Source organism: Artemia franciscana, chromosome 12 (assembly GCF_032884065.1).
Source record: "Artemia franciscana chromosome 12, ASM3288406v1, whole genome shotgun sequence".
Taxonomy (NCBI): Eukaryota; Metazoa; Arthropoda; class Branchiopoda; order Anostraca; family Artemiidae; genus Artemia; species Artemia franciscana.
The window spans coordinates 40,356,899-40,377,447 of record NC_088874.1 but is presented as its reverse complement, the minus strand read 5'-3'; the positions used below and the strand labels follow the sequence as shown (position 1 = coordinate 40,377,447).

Genomic DNA, 20,549 nt, shown 5'->3' with positions numbered 1-20,549 from the left:
TCCTTTTTTTGGTGTAGGTACGTGTGCCATTTATCTGAATTTTATTCTTGACTGCGATAGCTTGTCAGAATAAAGTGATTCCTAATTCAATGCAAATTACACACATATAAGCAAACTAAACAAATAAACTAATTAGTTAAACAAAATTAAATTACTTATATAATATAACTGAAGCTTATGAAATATTTGAATGTACACTTATATAACAAGGGTTAAATTTTTAGTTATACTAATCCAGAACTTGAAAAAATATCGTTTCCTTTGACTTTTATAAAGCTATAACTACTAATACAAGGTCACAGTGGCAAGGTGTCTGAGGTGGCCTTATGGGTGGCCTCTTTAATCCGAGCCCACATTAGACCTTCCAGCTGGCAAAATAATTCAGTCTGCCTGAAAACAGTGGGGTAGCAATGGTGGATTCGAGTTTGGCTCTTGATGTCTTTTCATATATCTAACATCTATCCAATGCCGGCTCTTAATATATATCCATAAAAATTATAAATGGACCACGCAATGTGAGATCATTTTTTTTAACTTGTGTAAAAGTAGTGCTGGGTAGTAGTGGTGAATTTTGCAGTCTTCCCAAAGTCTTCTTCGCAGTAACATATTTTTGATGAAATTTTTTCTAATACACTTTTTTATTAAAAATACTTTGTACCATAACTGTATATGCAAAAAAAAATCATGAATCCTGCGAAAAAGCTAAAATATTCCTCCTCCCAAAACGCTAGTATTCCAAAAGTCCTGTTCACGTGCCCCAGTGGTTCAGTAGGTTATGATTCAATTTTTTGTGAATGTCTTATGATTGTATGGCAAGTGTTAGTAGGAATTTATAGATGTGTCTTAAAATTCAAAATGTCAATAACAATGTGTTTTTTAGTCGCTCAGATTAAAAAAAAACTTTCTACTGTAAGAATGAAAATGTCATCCAAGATGAAAAATTGTGTTTTGTTGCATCCTACTCTGGCAAAACAATCTTATTCCCTTACTCATCCCTTTCACCTACGCCCCTACCCTTTACTCCTTTAGTCTTTTGAACCATCTCATCCCTTTCCTCTTCATTCCCAACACCTACGCCCCTACCCTTCACTCCTTTACTCTTTTCAAACATCTCTCTCATTTATTCTTCGTTCCTTAAACCTACGCCCCTGCCCTTCACTCCTTTACTCTGCATCCCTTACACATACGCCCAAACAGGAGATCAACTATGGTAATATATAATTTAATGTCAGTAAAATGAATCTATAGTTAGAGATTAATCATTATCAACATTTAACGTCTCTTTTTAATCAAGGATTAAATAAATATTTGATTGTTGTCAATTACTGATATTTGCTTGAACAAGCCTATTAACAGCTCAATCCTGATTTCATAAGTAAAATATAACTGTTTCATAACAGCTTTTTTTTATCTCACGTTTTTTTTAATGTAACCAATTCAAGGTTGTTTGTTTAGAGAAAATTTACATAACGGATGTCTTTTATATACAAGAAAAGGCGCCTATTGGTATAGTCTTCACAATGAATTGGATGGAAAATTTGTGCTTTGATTAAAGAGGTTAGATGTCTCAGCGAAGGTTTCTTTTTTAATCCCACATTTTTCATTCCACCTTGTTCTTTCCTCCCCCCTCTCTCATGCAGGTACGTTTTTACGCCCCATTGTCCCTTTTAATAAAGATCTACTACACCTTTCTTAGGTCATATTTAGAGTATGCTGGCCTAATATGGCATTTTAGTTTAATTTATGGACAATCTTACCATTTCGCAAAAATTCAGAAATTTGCTCTTGTTATTATTTCCCATGGCCCAGAAATTTCGTATTCTCGACTATTACTGAATATGATTGAATTTCGCTGGAGCAAAGTTGAGTATGGATTTTTTTTTTTAATTTGCCTAGATACCCATTAACACCATGATGTCCTTCCCTCAAAGTTTATTCCGAAACGATCTCCAAGGGTTGTTGTTGGGCCAGTCTCAAAGCTTACAGATATAAACACGAAACGTGTGCAGTACGAAGAACGTTTGTCCTGACTGTCTTTTACGAATACAATGTCACCCTTTAATTAAGGTAAAGAATACAGAAATAGACTTAACAATCCTAACTGGCTGTGCTGATATCCTTTTCATGGTCCTTCAACCAGGAAGTGCAATGGGGGGCTACGGACCAGGCATCCTGTGCTTTCGCACATCCTTCTTGATTATCTTTCCAATATTTCTCCCATATAGGGCTAACTCTGACTGAGCTTATAGAGTCGCACCACTAACCCCCATTCCAAATTAAATAACCAGATACCCTATAACTCGAATCCCAGTCCTCACGGACAAAGGATTTTAAGTCTAGTGTACCAATCATTTGGCTAGGACATCCTTAATAAACTTCGTATTTTTAAGCTTTTTTTTTTACTCGCAGGTTACATTAATTGATAATATGTATTTATGGTATAAACCCTGGCTAAGGTGCGTGGTGCAAAGTGGCACAAGCAATGGCCATGAAAGTATTTTTTTAGAATAAAATGATTTGGCTTTGTTCAAAGTGTTTTGTAAGATAGTAGAGTGAAATTTAACCTTATTTTTCCATCTATCCTTTTATTGCCTGTGAACAGAGCCGTATCCAGAATTTTGACTCGAGGGGACGGATAAGCTCCGAAATTTTTCTTAAAAGTTTGACATCTTGTAATTAAACAGCCAGAAGTAAGTTTTCATATTTTGAGGGAATTGTTTTAACTCCCCTCCTCCTGGTCCCCTACCCTTGGGTATTTATTTCCTTCTTAAAAATATCTTCATTCCCCTCTCTCTCTCTTACCCCTCCGCCCGTCTACCTCCTTGTGTATTTTTTTTTTCATCTTCTATATCTTCTAAAGTTCTTTCAGTAATAGAATAATAAGTTTGTTCTTGATACATATCTTTCTTTGCCAATATTAGTTTTTTTTTTAGCTTATATTAACCTATGTTTGAATATTCTTGTAGATATGACGTTCGGGCTTTCTTTCCTTCCATTTTTGTCGCTCATTCCTCCCACTCTTCTGTCTTTCTATCTCTCTCTCATCCTTTGTCCTCAATTTTTATTCTTCCTATATCTATGTCTCTCCCTTTCTCATCCCCTTTATTGATTTCTGTCTCTTTTTCTTGCTCTTCATCTCTTGCAAAGTATTCCCATAATTGTGAACACTCATCGTCGTCTTAAGCTTTGTTTAATATATTTTTTTTTTCAGAGACGGACTGGACATATTTGTTGATTTGACATTCAGGATGAATATACCTTTTCTAGTCTTTTCTGCTGGTACTGGAGACATAATAGATGCATGCCTAGCTCAATACGACCTGAAACGGCCGAACGTTCATACTATTAGTAATTTCGCCACTTTTGCACCTGATGGAAAGCTCATTGGTAAGTAATTGTTACAGTAATTAGTGAGTTACTCACTAATGGGTAAGTTACTCACACATGGGTCTAAGCTATTCGAAAAACTAAATGAAGACTCGCTTTTTCTTTTGCTATAATAAAATAAAAATTCGCATGCTGACCAATGGTGTGCGTTGTGCAGGTACCGATCTCCTGATTCAGTGCCTTCGACCAAGAGTGCAATGCATGGTTGAGGGCAATTCATCCGACGCTTCCCGTGTTTACCCCCCCCCCCCCACCAGATTTTACCAGGTACCCTTTTAGAGCTGTGTCGACTCTGGCTGAGCTTGCAGAACACACTAATGACCCCATTACAAATCAAATAACCAGCAATACCAGGACTCGAACCCCTGATTTCATGTCCGGAGCGCTAACTAATCTTTTGCTATGGCATCAAAGAATCTTGTCCACTTAGATGTCTGCCACATCAAGCAACGTTGGTATAATTTCTATGGTTCTACAAATTTCCGTTGTGTAATTTCAAAAGCGTCTTAAATAGCGGACATAATGACACTACAGATAAATAGAGTGTTCTTATAAAGAGTACTGCGACTCTAGACTATACGTTCTTTTGGCTTGCTTTTAAAACTAATCGAGTTTTAAAAAGATGGAGTTATTTGCCTCGCTGGAATTGTATTTCCTTGTCAGTTTAGATTTGCTGCTCAACGTTAATTAGCTTGGTTTTTAATAGACAGGGTAAATTTTTTCTGTCAGGGTAAATGTTATTGGCTTGCAAAAATACGACAAAAAATAAACCAATGGGATCAAAGCATATTTCTTACCATGGAATACCTTCTTACCGTCGTGGGTAAACTCAGCACGAGAAATCGAATAGTGCAGTCGGGATTATCCTAGCTTGTACCGTTACGAAGATAAAAAAGAGAATTAAGCTAGCTTTGATAGAAGAGGATTATCTTGGAGCTATAATTGTATTTGTCCCTTTTTTTGTCAAGGAAAAAGGAAACATACGCCAAAAATAGATTAATTCGCCCATGATACTTTTAAAAGAAGAGGATTATTTCATCTATAGGAAAAAGTACACATATGCCGTAAAATGGAATAATTTTGAATTCGCTCCGAATATTTAAATTTATTTATTTAAATTTTTTAATTTATTTATTTAAATTTATTAAATTTATTTACTTAAATTTATTTATTTAAATTTATTAAATTGAAAATATTTAAATTTTCCGAATATTTGAATTTAATTTATACCATTGAAAAGAGCATAAAAAGTGTGTTTAGAATATGTTCCCTTTATCTCCATTAATCTCATCCTTCAGAGCGACACCAGCCGATTTTTTTTTTTTTTTTGCTCTCCTAAAACAGTTACAAAAATGGCGTATGTCGCACTTTTAATTAGCACAGCCGAAAGATAATGCGTTTCTCAGGGCTCAGTTGGTACTTAAAACAGTCTAAAGAGTATAAGCAGCCGATCAGAAAAATCTCAAGTTCATCCTTGAGAAAAAACCACTTGATGTCATCCATTGCTTTCTAGTAAAATCATTAGTTTAGTTTAAATCATGACAAAGATGATACTGACTTTTCGTCATGCACCTTCAGCGAAACGGGAAAGTATAACAAATTTAAAGTAAATCCTTGCTTTTAATATTGGTTTTGTTCTTGTTTCCCATAATTTTACCATAAGTTGAATTCTATCTGTAGCCTATTCCGCTTTTTTGTTTGCTAAGAATGGCTAATAAAGATGACTAAAGACGACTGAACTAATCTCAAAGTGTCCAATATTTGTAACATAAAATATTTAGTGCGGAGTAAATAAAGAGGTAAAAGGATACGACTTAGAACTCCCTTGAAAAAGTACTGCTCACCTTGACCCCTTCCATACCCCTACGGGATAGTGTGGAGCAAGATTTCACGCTGATTTAGTTTGGTACTTTGTAAGGAAAGGTGCTGGGCAAGATTCAAAATACATGGTAATATATCTAGAACTTAACCTTATTAAATACTGCTCTCCTTCACTTTGTGAAAGAAAGTCAGCTTCGATATCCAAAAGTTTCCTGATTTCCTTGACATTTTTTATTCAATTTTATTTTATTATTGCCCCCCTCCCCACGAAAAAATCTCTATGCATTAACAAGGTACCTATTTTGGACACTTCTGTAGCTATAAGTCCGTAGTGGGTAGGGATGATGTGTTTCGGAACTCCCTCAAGAAAGTTCATCCCCTTTAATCCTCCAACTGGGAAGTGAAGAACAAATGCGTTTTTGGCTGTTGCAGTTTTGTACTTTGTAAGGTAAGGTACTAAATAAGGTTCAAATACACATAGTTGAAAATGTTGAGCATAGGCTAATTACATGCAATTCCCATTAATTTCATGAACTAAAGACTCAGAAAACTTTAAATTGCAACGATTCTTGATTTTTTGCCACGTCTTATTTAAATAGTCGTATGTATTTTTTCTTAATTATTGCACTCCCTTTCCGAAGGGAATTTCTCCTATGAAACGGTGCATCTTCTATTTACATTGTTAGGTACGAGACTCTATTTGGGTAGTGAGCTTGTGACTTGAAACTCCCTCAAATAAGTCCTACTTAGCTCAGTGCCTGTAGTGCTGTTATTGGGTAGTAGGGAGCAATGACTGATCTGTTTCAGTTTGTCGTGTATCAAGGAGTTTGTAAATTTTAATGATGATCGTAATTAAAGAATAATTAATGAAGTTTTACTAGTATTACTTGTTGGAACCTGATTTCATCCACATCCTCTTTTTTGGATTTGTCTTTTGCCAATGCTCAGAACTTAACTTAAAAAACTGTTTCACATGCTGATCAATTGACTCCGCAGATACCGATCTACTGATTCAATGCCTACGACCGGGAGTGCAATGCGTGGTTAGGGGCAAATCACCCGACGTTTTCCATGTTAACATAACGTATTGTTGCTCTGATTTCCTTGCCATGGTCTTAAGCTCTTCTTGTTCTAGGCTATGAAAAAACGCTCATCCATATGTTCAACAAGAATGAACACGCCATTGCTGCCACATCCTATTTTGGTGATATCAAACACCGTAGCAATGTCATAGTTATGGGAGATGCATTAGGCGATGCTGATATGGGTGAAGGCGTTCATCAACCTGGAACAATACTGAAAATAGGCTTTTTGAATGATAAGGTAATTAAAATTGTAAAAGAAAAGGTAATTAAAGTTAATAAAGGTAATTGAAAATTATTACTTGCTGAACACTCGCTGAATGCTTACTGTTGCAACTCAGTAAGCTGCTACCTACTGACAATAGTAAGCTACTGATAATGGTAAATCAGTAAACTGCCGCGTACTGAAAATATGGCTGTGGGACACTTACTGAATGCTTACTGTTGCAAATCAGTAAGCTGCTGCCTACTGATAATAGTAAGCTGCTGATAATGATAAATTAGTAAGTTCCTGCACTCTGAAAATATCGCTGTGATAGACTTACTAAATGCTTACTGTTGCAAATTAGTAAGCTGTTGCCTACTGACAATGGTTTTCTGCTGATAATGGTAAATCAGTAAGCTGGTGCCTACTGACAATAGTAAGCTGCCGATAATGGTAAATCAGTAAGCTGCAGCATATTGAAAATTTGGCTGATGCCTACTATTGCAAATCAGTAAGCTGTTGCCTATTAATGGTAAGCTGATGATAATGGTAAATCAGGAACACTTACTGAATGCTTACTGTTGCAACTCAGTAAGCTGCTACCTACTGACAATAGTAAGCTACTGATAATGGTAAATCAGTAAACTGCTGCGTACTGAAAATATGGCTGTGGGACACTTACTGAATGCTTACTGTTGCAAATCAGTAAGCTGCTGCCTACTGATAATAGTAAGCTGCTGATAATGATAAATTAGTAAGTTCCTGCACTCTGAAAATATGGCTGTGATAGACTTACTGAATGCTTACTGTTGCAAATTAGTAAGCTGTTGCCTACTGACAATGGTTTTCTGCTGATAATGGTAAATCAGTAAGCTGGTGCCTACTGACAAAAGTAAGCTGCCGATAATTTTAAATCAGTAAGCTGCAGCATATTGAAAATTTGGCTGATGCCTACTATTGCAAATCAGTAAGCTGTTGCCTATTAATGGTAAGCTAATGATAATGGTAAATCAGTAAGCTGCTGCATGCTGAAATACGGCCAATAGAACACTTACTGAATGCTTACTGTTGCAAGTCAGTAATCTGCTGCCTGCATACAATAATAAGCTGCTGATAATGGCAAATCAGTAACCTGCTGCATAGTGACATACTGTAAGCTGCTCATAATGGGAAATCAGTATGCTGCTGCTTACTGAAAGCATGGCTGTGGAATACTTACTTAATGCATCAGTTAATCAGTAAGTCGCTGCATGCTGACAATAGTAAGCTGCTGGTAATGGTAAATTACTAAGCTGCTGCAAACTGAAAATATTGCCTTGGACAGCTTAATTAATGTTTACCAAAGGGATTGCTTAGGCAGTCGCTTGACTGACTGTATATCGAACACTAAGCTATACGAAAAATTTGTTTTTATCCCACTTTCTAGGTCTACTGGGAAAGAAAATATTTGTTGGCTGGGTCATATTTAAAAAAAAAATGAAAGATTAGAGATTGCCAAAGATTGCTCTTTTTGGCCACCAATCTGTTGCCAAACGAAAAGCAGGCTCCCTCTTGAGGGGGTGGGGATTAGTCACAAGAAAAGATTTTTAAAAATGTAAGGCAAGGGCAAGTTGTAAGGACAAAAATAAATTTTATTATTCCAGTAGAGGAACGTACAACAACTATGTATGATATGACGGTCAGCAAAAACAAAACAGTGAGCATCAAATGCCAATGTTTTGGGCAAGGCTCAAACGGTAAGCATTTATCAAGACTCTAAGACAAAAAATGCAAGGATAAAAGACAAAATTAAAACGAAAACAAACTAAAGACAAAAAAAGATATACTAAAAAGAAAAATAATAATTGGCCACCCATCATTAAGTTCCAATCGAAACTTAAGTTAGACCTAAGTGCACGTGCGGTAACGGCTTTTTAAGACCTATGACCGTAAGCAATTCGGAGGTCGCCGTGGAGAGGTACAGTTCTTGCCTTATGTGCCACATGGCATAATAGGAACTAAGTCTAAGTAAGTATATTGGCTGTACTATACAGAATTGTAGAGTTCTCAGCTCAGCTCCTAAGGACATTTGCAGGTGCTTCCTTCGAGTTACTCAAGTGCGTCCCCAGGTTGTCAATAGGGAATTATTCTCTGGATGGGGAGGATGACGTTGATTATCAAATAAGAGTGCATGGACCAGGGGAGAATCCTGGGGGGACTTTTCTGGGGGCTTGAAATAGCTGTTGCAACCTTATCTGGGGGATAAATACAGACAAAGGTGAAGGTGAGCTGCTCTAATAGAAATCTTTCTGGGCTCACCGACGCGTGGATACGTCCCGAAGAAGATAAAACTCACCTCCAGCCGATGAGTAAGCTACCGTGTTCGGAAAACTGACGGACAAGCTACTGCATCCAGGGTTGTTCAAATATTGACAACCAACAGCGAAACCTATTTGAACAGGAAACCCATCTGAAAAATGATTTTATCTAACAAAATTTACAACCAGAATAGGAATATTAAACCTTTGGGTTCTTGCAAAGCAAAGAAGGAAGGACAAACTCCTCCACGAGGCAAACCAATACAAGTGGCTACCGTTGCTCTCTCAGAGGCGCACCCGCCCTATACCAGCGCAGGACAGATAGGCGATACAGCCCATTGCTCTCTGGCAGAATAGATGGAACACACAGACAAGGAATCAGCTTTTTACTTGCGAAAACAGAAAGAAAATCGGCTGTCAATGGTGTCTATTTCAGAAAGATTTAATAATGGTTTAGACTCAAAAGCAAGCTCAACAGCCTCTCCATATCAAAGGTCTACTATCCCGATTTGTCAATGTCGGACGAAGATTCTGAAGATTTCTACTCTTAGCTTCAGAGCCTTGTTGACCTCATTCCAAGAACAAAAACATCGTTATAGCCCTTGGAGACTTCAATCCCGTCATGGGAAGTGGCAATTACGGCAGTGAAGATATCATGGGTAAAGTTGGAGTTGGACATATGAACAGTAGAGAAGAGCGACTCATTTAAGTCTGCCGAGCTAACGAGGAGTTTGTAACAAATATAAAGTTCAAACACTGGCAAAAGAGGAAAGTCACTTGGTTGTGTCCTGATGCATGGGCGCTCCGAAAAGCGGATGAAAATTTATTAGGTGTTTCCAGAGAAATTGCCTACGGATTGTTCTGGGTACCCGGCTGACTGACCGTATTTCAAACAGTAGGTTGTACGAAAAATATGGTTCAATCCCGCTTTCTAGGGCTATAATGGAAGAAAGGCTGAGATGGCTAGGCCACGTTCTGCGGATGAAGGATGACAGATTGCCGAAGATTGCCTTTTTTGGCCTTCCGTCTGGGGCTAAACCGAAAGCAGGTGGTTCTCGTCTGGGGTGGGAAGATGCCATATACAAAGATTTGAAGGAACTGGGAAGTTCCTGGTAGGGTGTAAAGAGGCAGGCCTTGAATAGATTGGGTTGGAGGAGGAGCGTGCGTAGCTATGTTGGCCTCAGATGGCTTGGTGCTACAGTGAGCTATTAGTAGTATTAGTAGACTCTGTCCGGGGGATATTTTGACAGTGATCAGAATCTCCTCATGTCGTCACTTTACCTAAGATTAAAGGCCATTATCAAATAAAAGCAAACAATCCCAGAATCCTGAATGGAAACCCTGACAGACCAGAAGACGAGACAAGGGTATGGGGAGCAGCTAAACGAACGACTAACAAAAATTATTCACGGAATACCTGATCCATTGAGCTGAATTGGCATTTATCAGCTTGTGTTGCAAAATAGCATGGCTATAAATTAGACAATGAAGCTTGTCTTCGGTCGTAAATTGGCTGGAGAGAGGGTATGGATTACTCACTGAGATGCGCAACGAAAAACAAACCTTCCAAACAAGCAAGATATTTTAAACTCGCCACCCATTTAAAAACATGGTAGCCGATGTCGACAGTGCGAAGATGAACTACAAAAGGGTTACTCATGCTTCATGTTTGAACGTGCTAAAGATCTAGCCAATAGCAAAGTTACGAAGTGCTTGGATCTCTTGGATAAAAATGGGCACAAAATTATCACTCGGGCTGGAATACAAGACTGTCGGAAAGAACATTTTCAGGAAAAGCTTATTCTTGCAGTAAACCCAGACCGTGAAGGTCTTCAGAATTTTCTAGCGTAAAGAATGAGGAACCTCCACTAAGATCAGAAGCATAGTCATCCTAAAATTCCTTTAACTAATAAAACACCCGAAATAGGCAGCATTCAAGCAGAATTGCTCAAAGTAGAATCTAATCTTTTCATTGATTCATACCACAGAATGGTAACAGCTGTGTGGAACACCAGATACTACCCCGAGTGTCTTACTTGCAAACCCGCTAAAGTACTCACTAAAATACTCCTAGATCGCGTAAGGACCCTGGCAAGACATATGATACTGGAGAATCAAGCTGCATTCCGAAGGAACTAATCTACCGTAGATCAAATCTTAGTCATCAAATAAATAATGAAGCGGTATTTGGAATTTGGCCAAGAAGCATACAAACTGTTCCTTGACTTTAAGCAAGCCTTCGGTCTGATGTGGCAATGTGGTATTTGGTATATTTTGGCTTGGTACTCTTGATTAGCAAAAAATAACATTAAAAAAGTAATATAGAAAATGTAAAAAAGTGATAATAAAAGACGACTTTCCTTAGATTTCCGAAGCCTGAACTTTTAAATGATTACCGTCTTGTGCAAAGATCGGCTTTTATTCCTAGTATATTTACTTGACTAGATAATTCATTTCCCTGTTCTTTCTTAGGCTTTGTATATTATACGACTTTTCAAACGTTGGGTTTCAATCTTCCAAAATATCGGAAATGTTTTATTTCCAGGAGAAAATTGTATTATCAAAATAATAATGAGGACAGTTAAGAAATGCATGAAATCGGAAAGAAAGTCAGTTGAACACTCCAGTAGGGTGTTTTTATTTTTTAAATAAAAGAAGAAAAAGACACACTTTCCATGACTTGAGCCTATAAAAAATTACTTTTTTGTTTATATATCGCTTTGGCAACTTCACCTAAATAAAACGTTCTGTTTGAGAGCTGGTGTTCTCGCCAGGCTAGACGAAAAAAAAATTCGGCACTGCGTGATGGTGGAGGGTAGGAGGGTCTTAGTCTAGTTGCTCTATTTTGCTCATTTGACTTTTATTTTAAGGGACGTGAAGGATCCAAAAGTATGAAAGTTGCTGACTCGGTAAGTTTAAATTGCGGAGAAAAGGGAGTCGGTAAATTTATAGCAAACCATATAACTGGCTTTCGTATAAAGTGAATATACCACTCGATGCCTTTTTTTTATGCTCTTTACGAATATAATAATCGCTTCCACCTTAAATTCAAATTTAAGCACTTTTTAACCTAACTTAAACTAACCTTATTATAAATAATTTTAGCACTGAGAAAATGTTATTTTGTCGAAACACAGTGTTATTTTGTCGAAAACGGCGCGGAGAAAACGTAGTATTATTTGTCGGTAACGACGGATAACTCGTACTCTAATTGAAAATTCGTCATTTTTAAGAGCTTAAAAAGTGCTTAAATTTGGATTTTTGGTAGAAGCAATTATTATATTCATAAAGAATATAAAAAAAGGCATCAAGTGGTATGTTTGCTTTGTTGGTAAGTCAGTTATATGAACTGTCGAAATTTTTTGAAAATGTGTCATTTTCAAGAGTTACAAAAGTGCTTAAATCTGAATTTAAAGTAGAAGCGATTATTATATTCTTAAAGAGCATAAAAAAAGGCATCGAGTGGTATATTCACTTTATACCAAAGCCTGTTATATGGTTTGCTATAAATTTACAGGGAGTCCATGTTGTCAGTTGAAAATAGAGGGTGTCTTTAAGTGGTGTTATAAATTTTTCATTTGCTTATAGTGCTTCCGTATGTCCATGCTATGTGATAGTCCTGCTGTCTATTTTAAAGAAAGATGGGAAGTTTATAGATGTCATTGTATGTTTTTTTTTATTCTGTGGTTAATTTATTCACTTTGGAAAGCTCTGGATCGGGAATTGTTACCAATATCAGCAAACCTGAATGCCTGTTTATGGAAAAATCTCAAGGCAGTAAGAACATCAAAATAAAAGCTGTTTTACCCTCCAGGTCCATCTTAGATACATTCATACCTGAAAACAAGGATTTTTCAAGGAAAACAAAAAAATTCGTTTGGTTGTGTGAAAACTTTGTACTCCCAAAATTTGTTGGATTTTACAACCCTTGTCGATCTTAAAGATCAATTGATTCCAAAAGACAACTTCAACCTCACAGGATAGCTTACCATCTTGAGTGTTTTGGGGCCATATGTTTTTAGCTTATTTTTTGTCGGTTGTTCACACGTGTTCTTATGGCACTTGGTATTAACCAAGTAACATATAGCGATTGCAAATTCTGTTGGTCTGTCTGTCCCGGTTTCGCTACTTTAGGCACTTCCAGGTAAGCTAGGACGATGAAATGTGGCAGGCGTATCAGGAACCAGAATAGATTGAATTAGAAATTGTCATTTTACCGATTCGACCATCTGGGTTTTAACAAACGGATGATCGGATCTATGAAATTTTATGTTGGGAAGGATATCGTGTCTCAGAGCTCTTATTTTAAATCCCGACCGGATCCAGTGTCATTGGGAGGGGGGAGAGGACCGGAAATCTTGGAAAACGCTTAAAGCGGAGAGATCAGGATGAAACTTAGTGGGAAGAATAAGCACAAGTCCAAGATAATTGACTGACAGAAACGGACCGTATCCACTCTCTTTGATGGGGTTGGGGGGGGGGGGGATAATTCGGAAAAATTAGAAAAAAAATGAGGTATTTGTAATTTACCAACGGGTGATCAGATCTTAATGAAATTTAAAATTTAGAAGGATCTTCTGCTTTAGAACTCTCATTTTAAATCCCGACCAGATCCAGTGACATTGGGGGGAGTTGTAGGGTGAAAACGGAAATCTTGGAAAACGCTTAGAGTGGGGAGATCGGATGGTAATTGATGGGAAGAATAAGCACAAGTTATAGATACGTGATTGACATAATTGGAATGTACCCGTTCTTTTTGGGGGAGCTGCGGGTTGTTAATTTGGAAAAATCAGAAAAATTGAGGTATTTTTAACTTAAGAACGGGTGACCGGATCTTAATGAAATTTGATATTTAGAAGGAACTCATGTCTCAGAGCTCTTATTTCAAATCCGGACCATATATTTTGATATTGGGGGGAGTTGGAGGGGGAAACCGGAAATCTTGGAAAACGCTTATAAATGTCGTAGATTCGTGATTTACGTAAGCGGACTGGATCCGCTCTCTTTGGGAGAGTTAGGGGTTGGGATTCAGTGCTTTGGCGAGTTTGGTACTTCTGGACATGCTAGGACGATGAAAATTGGTAGGTATGTCAGGGAGCTGCACAAATTGACTTGATAAAGTCGTTTTCCCTGATTCGACCATCTGGAAGGCTGAAGGGAGAGGAAAATTTAGAAAAATTGAGGTATTTATAACTTACGAGTGGGCCATCGGATCTTAATGGATTTTGACGTTTAGAAGGACCTTGTGACTCAGAGTTCTTATTTTTAATCCCAACCATCATTAAGCCTCTGATTTTACTTTTAAAGCAACCTATTGATTCTTAAAATTTTACTAGAGCTCATGCCATATGAGCTCTTAGCTCTTAGTTTATGACCTGGTAAATACAAAATAAATGGGTGGATCTAGAGATTTTTTTGCTGTTGAAAAGTGAATTCCTTATATTTTGTTTCAAAATTTTCAAGACGTATACGATTTTGTAAGTTTCCTCTTAATCAAAAAAGTATAAAATTTCGTTTTCACTGTGCCTACCGCTTAAGGGTTGAGTCTGCAAGTTCAGCCACCGTGAATCTAGGATGCTTTTGGTTAAGCAAATTCACGGACACGAAGAGCTTAGTAGTCAAGAACCGACGTTAATCCAGTGAGATACAGATAGACGCCCTTTTTGACAACCTGCATACGCAAAAGTGCCCTTTGATATGTTGTTATATCCTCCTAAACATCCCCTTTTACTTTCAATTAAATACCCTCGGATGTTCCTGTGATATTGCAGATATGACCCTTCAATAATTTAAATAAACATGGTGTCTTTTAATTAAGTCTACTATCCCCTCACTCAAGATTCCCTGAAAATTTCAACCCAATACCCTTAGGCGTTCCTGAGATATTGCATATAAACCATTCTGAAAACCTTGATCATTTCCTGGAAATCCAAACACGCAGAAACTAATCCCCGAAACATCTCTGCATGCACAAGTAAATAGGCAAAGACAAACTGAAACAAATAAAAAGAATTCTTAAAACAATTCCATCAAATCTCCCCAGCGTAAAATTTTCCCTGGAAAGTTCACTCCCCGGAAAAATCACTCCACACGGAAACTGTCTCAATTGAAATTCATCGCAAGTGCAGAATCTCCCTATTCCCTCAAAAAATGTCTGCATACTTCCCAATAAAAAATACTATACGTAACCAATTGTCAAACTTTATAATTTAAAGAGCTTTCCTCAGAGGCTGAAGGGGAGGGTGAAGTCAAGTTATCTCTAAAGATATTATTTTGGACTTTTCAACTATGCTAAACAAAATTTCAACTATGCTATCTCAAAATTTTGATCAGGCGATTTTGGGGAAAAATGGGGCGTGGGAGGGAGGCTAGTTACCCTACAATCCTTTCGGTCGCTTAAAAAGGGCACTCGTACTTTTAATTTTCGCCCAAATGAGTCCTCTACCGTTGTTCTAGGACAATTGTTGATGCCATTACCCCCGAGAATAATAATTGAAACCTCTACAATATGGTTCTCTGATACGCTGAATCTGATGGTGTGATTTCCATTAAGATTTCTTGACTATTAGGGGGTGTTTCCCCGCTTTTTCGAAAGTCTGGCAAATTTCCTCAGGCTTGTAGCCTTTTATGGGTAAAACTAAGCTTAATGACTCATATATTTATTTGGAATTAGCATAATAAGCTGATTCTTTTGATATATTTATTAGTATCAAACTCCGCTTTTTAGAGTTTCGGTTTCTATTGAGCCGTGTTGCTCCTTACTTACAATTCGTCACATTAAACTGTTTGATCTTTGTTAACGAGATTTCTTTATATTTTTATAAATATATTTCGACATTATTATTTAATTTAATTTTGATTTTGTTTATTGTATAAGTGAAATTTCTTTTTAATTTTTTTTTATTCAGTTTAGTCCAGAAGAAAGGATATTCCGTTGGCTAATGCTGGAAGTTAACATAACCGAAATCACGAAACTAAATATATTCTTATTTACCGTTCCCAAGATAAAATTTTTAAGAACGTTGGTAAAAATAGAATCAACTTTTTTACCCAAAAATTTGGGCAAAAAAGTAAAAAAAAAGATCCCACTACTAAAACGTTTAACCGGAATGGAAGACATAATTGACCCTCCAATCATTGGGTTTTAATTATATATAATTAAGTAATTTTTTCCACCATGAATAATTAAACGACTGGATGAAAGTCATTTAAAAGCTTTTTTGTCCGTAGAGAGGTTTGCGGATTTAGGCCTACTTTACTAGCAGGGCCGTAAATTTGTATGGGACAGGGTATGCAACTACCCTCCCAAACCCTGGTTAGCCCCTCCCCCTCCCCAGCTGAAAATTAGTTTCTTCAAAAACCATGTCAAAACTAAGGCATAATTCAAGCATCCACAGAAAGTGTTCAGTTTTCTTTGGAATATCTTTGCCTTTATAGTACCATTATATGGTTCAATTTTGGGTTTTCACTGTCATTTTTACTTGATTTAGGAAAATTGGCTCCGAATTTAACCCCCCCCCCCTTACACGTGCTTTGAACCCTATGTTTTTAAATAATGCAGTTTACTCCATCAGTTCCTCCGTAAGAGGAAAGATGACAACCCCAAAGCATCCATACTCCACACTTAGCCTGAATATATTCTTGGAAATAAAAGGAGGGTATGGAGGAAGTGCCCTCTGGATAAATCTTAAGTGCATCTATCTGACCTTTTGAAAATTTGGCTATGTAGGAGAATAACAGTGCTGCGGTCAATGTAGGAAATGAGGTTAGCAGCTGGTTTCGTATTAAATCAGGAGTTGAGTAGGGTTGTGTTCTATCCCCCTTTATATGGATCATTTTGATGGATTTTGTCTTAAGTAGTACAGGAAAGACAATGGGATACCACGGAATCAAATGGGGAGGAAAAAATCTCCTGGACTTAGATTATGCTGATGATTTAAGCATCCTAGATGAAAATGTGAGCAAGATGAATGAATTTTTAGAGGTTTTGGGGTTTCAGGGAGATAGAATAGGTTTGAAAATAAATGTAAAGAAGACTAGGTCACTAAGGCTAGGAATAAATGAAGATGAAAAGGTGACGTTGGGTAACGAAAAGAGTGATCAGGTGGACAGCTTACTTACCTTAGTAGTATTGTTAGTGAAGACGGTGAGAGCAGTGAAGATGTTAAAAATAGAATAGCCAAGGCTCAGTGTGTTTTTTGCAGTTATTAAAAAAGTTTGGAAGAATTGGATGATAAGTGTGCAAACCAAGATTCGAATTTTGGAATCTACAGTGATGACCGTGGTCAGATGGCTCTGAAGCATGGGCTATCCGAAAAGCGGACGAAGATTTATAAAATGTTTTCCAGAGAAATTGCCTACGGGGTTCGGGGTACCCGGCTTACTGACTGTTTTTCAAACTCTTGTTTTCACGGAAAGTATGGTTCAATCCCGCTTTTTAGGGCTATAATGAGAGAAAGATTAAGATGGCTAGGGCAGATTTTGCGAATGAAGAATACAGATTGCCGAAGGTTGTTGCTTTTGGCCAACCGTCTAGGGCTAAACGGAAAGCAGGTTGTGTCCGCGGTTGGGGTGGGAGGACGTCCTAAAGAAAGATTTGAAGGAAATAGGAACTTCCTGGGAGGGTATAAAGAGGGAAGCTTTGAATAGATTTAGATGGAGGAGGAGCCTGCGTAGCTGTGTTGGTCTTAGGTGACTTGGTGCTATGGCTAGTTGTTAGTAGTAGTAATAAATGATAAGGTACACGTATAAGAGAAAAAAAGGATGTAATAACTAGATATCTGCTTTTTTTTCAATTATACTTCGAAAACAATTTTGATTTCTTTTTGGATCTCAAATCGGTTGGAGCACAGGGAAGTGAAAAAATCACAAATAGTGGCAGGTGGTCAATATCATGATCATCATCATGGACAGTTACACAACTTGGTCAATGTCAGTAGTACTTCCAGAGTGATGGATAGAGGTGAAAGGTAGAGGTTTAGGTATGATGCGGTATAGCGGGTGACAATCAAGAACACAATCCTTTTTAACACTAATTAATTAATTAATCTAATTAATTAATTAATCTAATTTTAATACTAGTATTGATATTTGTGTTATGATCACTGATTACTATGTAATTGAGGGATTGAGATACTAAGCGCTAATTAATTTTCTCCGAGAAGCTAAAGCCTTCGCACAAATTGTAATTGAACGATTAGATCTACTATCATGTAAAAATATGAAGGGATGTTTTCATATTTGAGTAGGGGACAGCCCCTTTCATATACGGAATAATTTCTGTTCGTTTTCAGTTTTAATGTCGCTCCTTACTTTCAGTTGAAAAAACTTGTTTTTTTTTATTTAATTGTTGGAAAGGTAGGAACCTTTGAATTATAGAAAAGAATTTTCTCTTTATTTTTTATGCCCGATAAAAAGGTTATATGTACATATAGGCTATGCCTAAAATTGCTTTTTTTTAATCATTTCAAGCGTAGTTTATTAGAGATGAAAATAAAATTCTTTTTTAGATTGAAGAGAGATTGCCAATATTTCTGGAAGCATTTGACCTTGTTTTGACTGATGACCAGACATTCAACATACCGCTGGAGATCTTGAGCACTGTCACATCTGATTAGTTTTTTTTTTATTTATTGTCATCATGGCCCACCATTTTTGTATACAGTAATCTAATGATTATATGTATATAATTTGTATTTTTTTTTCTCAATAAAACATTTTAGGAGAATTTATAAGGACATGCTCATCACAACATTTTCTTACTGGGTCTGGGGATACAGGACCGCCACTCGCGGTGTTAATTTCTCATATTTTGAGTTTTGAACAATTATATTCTTTGCTTTTTAAAAGTTGTAAAAAAGGGGATTTCAAAAGCTGGTGTTGAATTTGCTGAAGATTGATAGTATGTGTTTAGTCTGAATTCCATTTTTCTTGAGAGAACTCATTGAGGGAGTAAAGTACAATAACGATAATTTTACATGTCGTTATTATGTAATAAAAAAGCAAAAGTAAATTTTGCACCATTCATTAATAAAACCAGTGAGAAATAGTGAGAAAGCTTGTAAAAAATCTTGTGACTCAGGAACATTAGCTTTCTTTACTGATTTGATTTTACCCAGGATAAATGATATCAAGTGGTTAAAAGGTGTGGCTATCTGTCTGTTCAGGGATTAAGGAGCAAGATGATTGGCTTACTATTGGAGTGGTAAGCCTCACGGCCACCACTACCGTATTGTAAATATAGGGTATGGTAATACTTAGTTACGGTTTACCCTGTTCCGGGGTATAGTAACGTGATCGAACGATCAAAAGCGCAAAACTTTAGACCAAGGGTGCCACCACCTGGGTCACCCCTGGTATCTTTAGCTATCTCTTTGGAGGGTAAACGGACCCCCCTGTCGATATACTAATGACGGTATTTCTCGTGAACTCGTTTCCTACCCTGTCTGGGTCGTGGAAAAAAAATCTAACATGGCTGTAGAAAATAACTCACTTGTATTTCCCCCACAGGTTACTTACACCACACATATATGTATCAACTCTGAAAATAGACTAAAACCAAAATCACCACAACTGTACAAAAGGACTTTGTGTAAGGACGGACTAGGAATTATAGTCTTTAATTTGCACTGCGTATCCTCTGTGCAATTTACATGGATTGCATAATCTACACTTTTCCTCATACTCGTCAACAAAAGTACCGTTCTTAAAGAATGACCAGCTGCTCAATGTATACAAGCATAATAGACATGTGTAAAGAAAATTCCGATGTTGCCTTTCTCACTTCCATAAAGAAATTGACTGGGAAAATGAATGTTTTCTAGGAGGAGGAGAAATCGAGTTGTCACAAATCAAATCAATTAAACCAGTTTAGACAGCATTTTCTTTTATGTCGATTTATTTCTTGTTGCCTTGCAAAATTGCCGTCTAGGTAGTGCTTAAAAGCAAAACCACAATATAGTTTTATTTTGTTTCAATTAATATGACTATAAATTAAGTAAATGTATTCCGGCCACAGCGTCAAAGTTTAATACAATAGTGCAAAGAGGGAGAGTCATTTCTCCTTATGTCGTTAAGCATTCTTTGAGAAAATATTTTCCTTTGAAGAGATAACGCTAGAAAATCATCACCTAGAATCAAACATTTTTCCAAAGTCACTTGATTTCGCATGTTTTTTTTATTTCTAAATTCTAGTCATTTTAGTCTTGACACTTCACCACCGATTACACACTAGCAATAGATCTCAATGGTAGCAAACTTACTCGTTTTTGTAGATTGGTTCAGATCCAGATCGTGGTCTTCAATATATCTCACTAATACATTTAATCCATCTTGTACTCTTTGTATATGCATTATATTCACCTTTACTATAAAGCATGACTGTTCTTCTGACTTTTATCTGCTTAATGATATAACACATAATGCAAACATCTCATCCCATTCTAGGGTTAGCCGGCAACCTTTTAAAATTTCTACTGCAGCATTATGCACTCTAGGTTTCATTTCGCCATTGTTAGTGCCTTCAATATTCAATAGAGTAAAAGCACCCATTACTAAAGCATAATATCCTTGATGTTGGCATACTGAAATCTTTTTTTCAATACTGAAGGAAATCATATGATCCAACAAGTTAGGCAACATTACGCAACCCTCAACTGCAATTACGTTATTAAAACCTGTATCTCTTAGAAAATTAATAACCCCTGCGTCTTGAGGGGGTCTCTGTTCAAGTTAAATCGTTAAAGGAAGAAAGGGGTA

General features: G+C 36.9%; 1 protein-coding gene across 3 annotated transcripts in view; it reads left to right on the top strand.

The window, feature by feature from the left end:
- Positions 1-18,487, top strand: part of LOC136034124 (cytosolic 5'-nucleotidase 3-like) — a 59,250-nt gene extending 40,763 nt beyond the window's left edge. For 2 of the 3 annotated variants that reach the window (XM_065715284.1, XM_065715282.1), the window contains exons 4-7: positions 3,212-3,387; positions 6,344-6,531; positions 11,663-11,701; positions 18,302-18,487. In XM_065715284.1, the coding sequence (XP_065571356.1) occupies positions 3,212-3,387; positions 6,344-6,531; positions 11,663-11,701; positions 18,302-18,409 (511 nt within the window). In that variant the 3' untranslated portion in view covers positions 18,410-18,487. The remainder of the gene's footprint in view (positions 1-3,211; positions 3,388-6,343; positions 6,532-11,662; positions 11,702-18,301) is intronic. The other variant, XM_065715283.1, reaches the window with a different exon arrangement.
- The last annotated feature ends 2,062 nt before the right edge of the window (positions 18,488-20,549 follow it).